General features: G+C 31.6%; 1 protein-coding gene across 8 annotated transcripts in view; it reads right to left on the bottom strand.

Moving 5' to 3' along the window:
• The window catches only part of Foxp2 (forkhead box P2), a 266,192-nt gene that overhangs the window by 251,193 nt on the left and 4,999 nt on the right, over positions 1 to 10,000 (bottom strand). For 7 of the 8 annotated variants that reach the window (XM_042695935.1, XM_042695934.1, XM_042695936.1 and 4 more), the window contains exon 1: positions 3,434 to 3,601. In XM_042695935.1, coding sequence (XP_042551869.1) covers positions 3,434 to 3,601 — 168 coding nt within the window. Of the gene's footprint in view, positions 1 to 3,433; positions 3,612 to 10,000 lie in introns of those variants that run through there. The other variant, XM_042695930.1, reaches the window with a different exon arrangement.

Raw genomic sequence — 10,000 nt, 5'->3', positions numbered from 1 at the left:
ATTAAATTGTTATTCATACTTGTATCAATATATAACATTTCAATAATATCAGAAAACCAGAAGAGAGAAATATAAACACAGAGTAGATGTAATGCTGAAGTTAGGATTGTTACTTATTTCTTTATGCATAAGCAGTGTTTTAATATTTTTACTTCTTTGATGAAATTATCAGGGTTAAATAGTTTTTAATTTAATAAGATTATAAAATCATAGATAAGAATATTTTTCTAGCTCCCAAATAATTGCACTTACAAAAAATAAATGCCACTATTGTCAATTCCACTATGAAAACAAAAGATGTGGGTTATAGAATATAAATGGTTACTGAAAGACTTTGGAATGGCTAGTGATAAAGGAAATGACAGAATGTACTGACCAGATGTTTTTAAACATCATCACCTGAAACACCTTCAAAGCAATACAACCTCATAAAACATTCAGAATGATTATCTGACTTAATGAATGCTCAAAATGCAAGCTCAAATCTACCCGGTACAGCAATCAAATTTTTAGCAACAATATGACCTTAGTGACACAAACAATTAATTCTGCAAACCTAATATCAAAATAAAATTCTACATCTAATGCAGAATAATTTCTCAATGTAGTTAATCTAAAACAACATTTAAAATTTGCTACCACCACATATTATACATTCTAATGTTTAGTACTAAATTTAGAAGATTAGAAAAGAATGAAGGCCAGAGATTCATCAAGGAGAAAGGCTTTTTTAAAAAACTGTTTTTTTCAGTGAATATAAATCAGCATAGCATACTAACAAAGATGTAGTTATTATGAAATACCTGTTATATTACCAATTTAAGTTTTAAACATATTTCAGCATTTAGAAACATTTCACTATTAATGATCTAGTAGTAGGAAAATTAATGGTAATATTTTATTAATATCATTTTACTCCACCAATCCATTAAGGACTTTTTGATCATTTGTTGATCATTAAGGATTTATTGCAATGTATTTGACAATATCAAACCTCTCTCCTATATGCATGGGTCATTTAAGTAAAATTACACAACCCCTCTATAAAAGTACAAAGCAATAAATATTAAGATATACATTTTATTTCCAAAACAAACTATATTCTGCCAGTTCGCAGCAAGTAAAATTTTACATTTTACATCAGTCATGATGTTCCACCTTACATTTCTAAATAAGATTTATTGACCAGCAGTGATTAGTGACTTAATATTGGTTGTGAAACATCACATTTAAATAACAACATGCAATGGTAAATCTATAAAAATCATCTCACTTTTTCACTTTCTATGAATTTGGGTTTTTTTAGTAGTGGAAAAATATTTGCTACATAGTTCATCTGAAAATTTGAAATTTGTTGGCATTAAAAAACAATAATCACATTAATTTTATACAAAAGGCATACTAAACCTTAACTAAGTTAAAGGCCTAGTCTAAAAAATATACTCACAGAAAAACAAAAATAAGTCAATAACCTCAGGATTCCAACTATGGAAATATAGCTAGAATAAGCAAAGGAAGGGACATTTTAAAGGGTTTTGCTTGTTTACTGATTAAAATATTACATTCCTTCCTGTGGATCCTTTCTAAAACATCTGTGTGACACCTACCTCACCCACTGTGTCAAACCACTTTTTCAAAGGTACTCCATAACTACATGACTCGTTTCAAAACCCTGCAATGGACTTAACTTTTATATTTAGTCCTGTTCATAATTTACATGAATGAAATGTGTAGAACAAAGTACACCTCAAGCTCAGATTATAAACACACCTTATAGGCCTATTCATAAAAGCCTCATGAGTGCTATAACATATAGCCAAATTTTACTGCTTTATGTTTATTTAAGATCTAATCAGACATTTGAAGAAAAAGAAAGTTTTGATATTTCCCCTCAGAATCTGTCTATTAGTACACAATTTTGATGTTCATTTTCAATTGTGATTTTCACAGTAGCTCACTGGATCTCAAGCAAAATATAATCTAGCTATAATAAATGCTTACAACACTTACAGAAGAGAGTTAGTAAAAAATGTTACAGCACTACATTGATATTTCCTAAAAATACAGTTAAAAAAAAGAAGAGGACTATCATGAAACCTTCATTTATTAATCTGCAAAATAAACTAGTTCTTGGACTCATAGGTAGAATTTAATTCCCATGCATATTAATGTAAAATATTTCCAAACAAAATTAAACTTGCCATCCTAATAATTATTATCTATGAAAAATGATACACTTCTAAAATAATACCAACCCCATTCAAAGTGTTATATCTAGCTATTTTAAAAGATTATTCTTGAAAACAATGTTCAAGGGTAGGTATTATTCTATCCATCTAACTTTTAAAATCATGTTTTTATTTAAAGTAATGATTCTAATAATTTTTCTTTAGGGTAGGCATTTGCCCCAACTTTCAAGTTCATTTTCTCATTGTAGCTTACCTTTAGAATGAGAATGATATATCACTTAATTTGAAGCACTTTAGTAATAATTCATTATTTTAATAGATTTAATTTCATTCACTTTTTATGTTTAGTCTAAATGAAATCCAGAGGTTTTAAAAATAGTCTTTGTTTTAGGACAACTAGAACCTTTTCAAACAGGTATGTTCTGGGCTAATCTATGCTTTGAAAGCTTTCTGTTCTGTCATTGTTTTTACAGACTTCAGTCAGTAAAGGTATGCATTCTGTGATAGAAAGAAATTTTCACTGACAAAAAGAATCTGTCTCATAAAAAGGAGAGTAGACTTCTTAGGACTCTGATTCTATTTTTTAGTTGTTTATTATTCTAGATTTAGAGAACACAATTGCATTTTCTGAGACACCAGAACACAAAAAGTGTTCCTTAATGTCCCTGAAGGATGCACATACAAATTATTCTCGAATAAGTTTCCAAGAAAAGCAACATAGACTGTCAGGCTATTTATGCATTTCACCATCTCTCCTCAGAGTTCAACTAATTAATAGCTAATATTTGCAACCCTCACAGGCAAGCATCTGTGTTGTGAAAGTCCTTGTGGTCCCTTTCACCTTAGCTCAGACTTGGAAGAAATTCATTGTATAAGCAAGTATCAAGTAATGTGGCCCTCTGGTGGAAAATCAAATATCACGTTCTGCAGCACAATTTTAGACAGTGAACTAAAACTGTAAAATATTTGTTACAAAGCTATGTACAGTACCTTTCCAAAAAAAAAAATCATCCTGTGAACTTAATTAATATCCTGACACCTGAAGGGCAATAGGTACTGGTATGACGTAACTAATAGGAAAATAAATCCTTTTACTCATCTCTTAATTCATGTTCCAAAGAATCCCAAATTCTCAGCATCCTTAGGTTTAAAATAACATGCTCAATGTGCTATGAGCACAACTCTCCCATTTAAGAAAGAAGGCGCATCTGTTTTAAGTAAGCACTGAGGGAAACAAAACTTACCTGCTGTTGTTGCAGATGCAGCAGCTCTACTGTGCTTACTTCAGAGCTGGTGTCACCACTTGATCTTCCATCTCGGCTGCCAGCATCTAATTGGCTGCTTAGAGTGCTCATTCCATTTTGATTCATTGAACTGTTGCTTATTGTCTCTGTCGCAGATTCCTGCATCATGACTTAATACCTAAAAGTGATTAAGAAGTATCAATTAACACACGTTACACCTTCACACTTCCATTATCAAGATGTCCCTCTCTGCCAATTACAGAGACAGCATCTTTAGAAAGAAGGGGGGGGGGGGGAAGCCTTGAATAATCATTTGCTAAGAAATGCAATCCAAATTCAGCGTGCAATCCAAATTCATGCAGATAGTAATCACTGAAATTAGGGTTTCTGTAAGTAATTTTTGTGTGCTTACATTTAATAGCCAAAGTAACACACCATACATATAGTATGGCCAATAGCATTTATGAACGGCCACATTTTAAAGTCTACTCATAAAACCAGCTTAAACGAAGGCACAATTGCACACTCTGTTCTCTGTTTCCTATTATCTACCTTTGAAAACCATGCATGACTATCCAGCCTTATTTTAAATGTTCACTATCTTGATTCTGTCAGAATTTTACAGCACATCTTATGTAAGGCTGTTGTTTAATGATGCACAGCTAATCATACAAAATTAAAATTTTGTAAGGGTATTACAAATCATATGGTATCAACCAATGATAAATAGTATAATGGGTTTCTCTCTCTCTTTTTTGTGACTAAATAAAATTTTGCCTTGGAGGCATTTTAAGAAAAAGCTCCTGCTGCAAACACGTCAGATATTGCCTATTTTTTTAATCAAACACCTCATATTCATTTATTTTTCTGACATTTAAAACATTTAATACTGTCCTTCCTAGGAAGTAATTAAGCTTATGCATGAGCAGCAATCAAACTGTTCACTTGAAGATGACTTAAAACTCAATTTTAACATAGGCAAATAAATGAAAGATATAAAATTAATTTTCCAGGCATGTATTAGATATGAAAGCTGGAAATAAAATCTATCAAGAATATCACTAATGATTGTGCTAAAAACAGCATAAATTATGCATATTACCTTCTCTACAGTAATAAATGTTTTATCATTTTCACTGCATAAATATACTGTACTTTCAGGATAGCAATGAGATGTCCTGCCAAGATCAGTGGAAATCCTTGCAGTAAATAAAGATCCAATGTGCTCTTACAAACCAGAATTTCACAGTATATCTTGAGTGTATAGTTTAGAAAGATCAGTTTGGGCTCTCAAAGACATCTGAATCCTACGCTATAAGGTAATAAATGCACTTCCCTGTTTTACTTCTGCGGACAGAATTTCAGAAACAGCCTGGTTGTGCCTGTGACTTTAATAGGAATGAATGCTACCTAGACAGTGGACTTTACCTTAAGTAAAGAAGACATTAAACTTAACACTCAATCTAATTATTTTCTACCTGATTCCATTTTCTGAAACTTGGTCTTATTTCAAGACTTTTGTCTATTTTAAACTTTGAAATGTACTTATTATAAAGCAAATAAAAGCTTAATATATTCTTCCTGTCAGAGAGAAATCAGTTTCAGCAGATATCTAGTAATGGGGGATCACACACACACACCTACTTACACAGAGAAACACAAACAGGTATCTAATAGATACTTCCCGATGCCGAAAATTATTAAAATTAATAGTTATAGCTTAATTGTTTTAACAGATATTTTCATCAAAGACTAAATTCTTAGATTATTTTTGCAATTCTAAAGAGTCAATGAAAAGACATACTGATTTATGACACACCAGCCGCAGTGGCTGAGGTAGAAAAGCAAGTCAGTATAATAGAAATCACACTTACAACTTAAAGCTGTTCAGATAATAAAAGAGCAAACCACACACACACACACACACACACACACACACACACACACACACACATGATTATGAAGTGGTTCCTGCAACTATAGTAAACAACTTTTAAACAAAATGAGCTCATGAATAAATAGGGGTTTTGTTAAACATCTTATTGAACATTAACAAAGAAAAATCATATAAATGAAAACTGATACACAGTGATGGATTTTATAAGGGAAAAAAACAAACCTAATACTCTTTTCTGAGATTAGGCGGCTAATAAGTATTCAAATTAGGCATAAATTTTACATGCACAATGTTTAAAATATTCAGAGAAAGGGTCTGATTGCTTTTACTAGTTGTATGAAAATTATAATTTTGATCCTCTCCAACTGTAGAAACAGATAGATATAACTTCTACATATTGCATTTAAATTTTACTTTACACAAAATATCTGAGTTGTATGTCTGAACATATATGTTTTATCTGATTGCTCAAATTTATCTGAAATACTTATTGTATCTGGATGAAATTTGCAACACAAAGCATAAAAAGAGAATAACTGTGTCTTCAAATATAGCAAATAGATACAATATTTAGCCTATTAACCTATGTGTTTTTATGTCATGATCAATTGGATGAATTTAAAAATTCTGTATGAATTACTATGTTATAATAGAGGTCCTCAAATAAGTATAAATAACCAACAAGCAGAAAATCATGTGTTTAAACCTTTATTACAATTATGAAGAAAGACTTGTGTAACTTCCAATTCTTAACAACTAAAGCGGTTTTTTTTATACTATCCCTTGTGGAATATTTGACTTTATAAAGCCCTAGAGTATAAGTTGTGATTTACATTTTAAGTTCAGTCATCTAAGAATTAAGAAAATAAGACTGTAAATGTGACAGTGCCTTTTGCTCTACAAAAAGAGCTTCTAACTCAACATTAGCACAAAAAAGGAAAACAACTGTGTAGTTAAATGAATATAATATACATTTCCCTTAAAGCAAGGAAGCCTGAAGTGGGTTCACTGTAAAGAAGATATTTCTTCAGGGATAATGAAGATGACTTCTAGTATTTACTAAGTTTTTCCAAGTATCACCTGCATACTTATTTCCCACCAGACACAATATTTCTACTGAAATGTTTACCTTTAAAAGTATATTTTAAATAATTATAAATTCAGCATATTCTTTCAGAGAGGATGTGCTTGCGATCCCAAACACATTGGACTAAATTATTCATTCTTCTCAATCCTACCACAAACATTTTACAAAAATCAAAAAAAAAAAATCAGTGAAAATAAATTCCAGGTCATTAAAGGGGAAGGTGAGTTTGGAAGTCACTATTTTAATGTTTGTCTGGGTGTAAGTTAAACCCTTAAGACTTTCATCAGTTACAACTATTCAGCCACATCAGAAATGAACTCTGCAGATCTTGCACTCAAACAATATAGTTCTACTTTCCTTCTCACATTAAGTTTTCTTTTCTTTCCTTTTCCTTTCTGCCTTTTTTAAGCAAGTCACTGTACAGATAGATACTTATTCTCTACACCACTTCCCTTTTGAAACATTAAACTGACACTGGAACTGACTGCACAAGATTGCATTTTCTCTTCCTAAACAACTTGAATTGAAAGGTTACTTAGTGTAACAATATTTACTTGCAGAATTGTGTTGTTACCAAGGGTATAATGGATGGTGGCTATGCAGGTTTACGCAAGAATGAGTGAAGCATGAGGCATTAGCCATGTGTTTGACATGTTTCAAATTGCTATAATCCAGCATTAAACACACCCAGCAATTCATGCCATTTCTTGCAGCCATAATCTTGAATAAAGCGTGCACAACCACTTATTATATAAATTAGTATATGACTCCCTGTTATAGTCACAACAGTGCTTTTGTGTTTATTTTGCATCAAGATGTAGTCTTTTATTTGTACAAATAGCAGGATATAAAGACATAGCTCAATTAGACCTCCTTACTTTATGATAGGGTACTACTGAATGCTACACTTGTTGGTTTTATTTTTTCCTCTTAGAGTTATAGGTTCAATTGGTATAAAACTGTACCATGTGAAATAGTTATATGCCGGAATGGTAACAGAAACCTGCATAGGTCCTATTCTGCATACAGTGCAATGTTTCAAAGTTCAAAATTTGACCTGGGCAAGTACAGTTAATTGTGTTATCCAAACCACCACAAGGGACACTATTGGTCTTTGTGCCTTACTCAACTTATTTTTCTCTCTAGTCACCTCTCTTGGCTTTATTCTTTCCCTTTCCCTCATCTTCCCTCCGTCTATCCCTCCCTTCCTTCTTTCCTCTCATTCACTCTCTACTCCCTCCCATAGTTGCATGTATGACCTATCTATGATAGGTCAGTTGGTCAATCAAGTCAACCACGAGTGTCAAGGATGTAGGAAAGAAAAAAATATGCCCTTCTCATCCCCATTGAGGACTACCTCTCTATACAGACATAAACTCAGATGATCAGCACTTTAACATTAAATCTCCTTTCTGTCTGTCATTTTACCATTCAATAATCAAATGAAAGAAAAATATTTTTGTATAAAATGAAGACTACATACTTACACATATACAAAGTTTATAACTATTGCTCATTTTCTCTGAAACTTGTTTAGAGTGATATTAAGAGACATTTAATTTATGCCAACCCATATATATGTATACACACACATATATATTAAAAATGCATACTTTCTTAAATACAACCTATTTGATCATTTACATATTTGTAAAATTGATCATTAAATATTTATGTAGGTTCATAGAAGAGTGGCCTATGAAAACCTACTTATGCTACAAGGCACATAAATTCACCTCTAAATATCAGCTAAATTCTGATTTTAAAAACTTGATGGCAATATAAAAATCATGAAAGAAAGTAACATTTAAATAATGATAATTTTGTGCTCTACTGGAATTAATTCATCATGGACACCACGCACAGTGCATTTGAAATCTAGCACTGCTTTCCTAAAAGTCTTTAATACTAAGATTGCCTAATAAATCAAAGTGCCAAATATGAAGGACATACTTGAATGTGTAAGAACAAAACTGAAAAGAGCACATGGCTATTTTTTTAAATTTTTGAAAAATGAAACAGACTGTGCTTTAAAACATGATTTGGAGAAGGATATCTGTTGTAGCAAATTTTTTATGATTATGAGATGAAGTTGAGTAAATAAAAAGTAATTTGTTTGTCATTGCTTTTTACTGGTTTGAACAAAATGCCTAAAATTTTGTATACATACTAAGATTGTATTCTCATAAAATTCATTTTCATTAAAAAAAGATAGTAGGACAAACATGGAAAGTTGTAGAATACTTTAATTTTTTTCCTCAATAATCACAACTCCATTGAGCAAACAATACTGGTAGAAGTTCAATATGCCAGAGCTCTTTTAAGTATAAAAGTAGTACAAATAAAAATCCTCAATTACAATACAAACAGCTATCAATTAATCCAGCAACTTAATGTGTCGTATTTATTAGGTTTTACTCAAGTATTTTTTTTAAAAAGCTACCTTTAAAACATAAAAAATGTATAATTTATGGAGATTATATGGAATACTAAAATTAAAGGTTTATTCCCATGCAATTTCACTTTTTAAAAGGATAATAATGAATTTGAGAAAATGGTAGCAAAGCAGATGTTTATTGTAACTTCATGTGTCTGCCTCTATAATTAAATACTTCGTATTTATAATTGGGAAATTTTTGATAATAAAGGTAGTTCTGATGAATCAATAACTCAAAAATACATTGTAAAGCCATTCTAAAGTCTTCTTTTAGTATTACACATTCTCATAATTTCTACATCCAACATCTGTTTCCCAAACATATGGAAATGGACATCAAGTTTTACTTCTTAAGCCACAAGCTAAATGGTCAGTCCTTCCTTTACAATCTATAAATTTCCATGATAGTTTAATGCATTAGATTATTTTTAAAAAAATCAAGCCAGTCCTTGGTAGCACTGAAATTTATATTTTAAAATGGGAAAGAAAGAAGCACAGAGAAAGTTTATTCCATCCTGTTATTTGCAACTGCTGACAAACTGAGCTGATACTGGTGTAAAATGTAAAAATGTAGTCTTTTGTGAAATATGTAAGAACTGTCTATCCTAATATTTTACATATGTGAGAATACTTCAAAAAGAGTGTTCCCTAGTTGCCAGTACAAAAATAGTGGTTACAGTTTACAAGATAAGCAAATACATTATTCCACATATTTTTATACTTGCCCAAAGACAAAAAAAAAAGCTTCCAATTCTTGAGACAGAGAATATTTTCGCAGACTTTAATAGGAATAAAAGAAAACTGTTAAGGCAATCAGAAAAATTAGCTGTAGAAGAAAATAGAAAGACCTGCCTAGCAGGCAAACCTCCCTCTTTTTTATTTAAAAAGCTTAGAGTGTGAGTTGTGTAAGCTTGTAGCTTACATGCATTGGGTCTCCTTACACTCAAATTCCCAAAGGCTGGACTACTTGCAATAGCCTTCAGTGATCCCCTGGCTAATGAGAGCTCTGGGTATGAACTTCTCTTGTGATGGCATGTTCACCTTTCCTGCCACATCTTTCCTTAACCCTCAAGCTTACTTTACTTCAATCTTCAGACTCCCGCCCACAGCAACTCCCTGGGATATCTGGCTGTTTTTCCTGAGCAT

This window comes from Dipodomys spectabilis, unplaced genomic scaffold (assembly GCF_019054845.1).
Source record: "Dipodomys spectabilis isolate Male_0828 unplaced genomic scaffold, ASM1905484v1 ptg000197l, whole genome shotgun sequence".
In the NCBI taxonomy this organism is placed as follows: domain Eukaryota; kingdom Metazoa; phylum Chordata; class Mammalia; order Rodentia; family Heteromyidae; genus Dipodomys; species Dipodomys spectabilis.
Note: the sequence above shows the minus strand (reverse complement) of the source record. Positions and strands in the feature narration are given on the sequence as shown.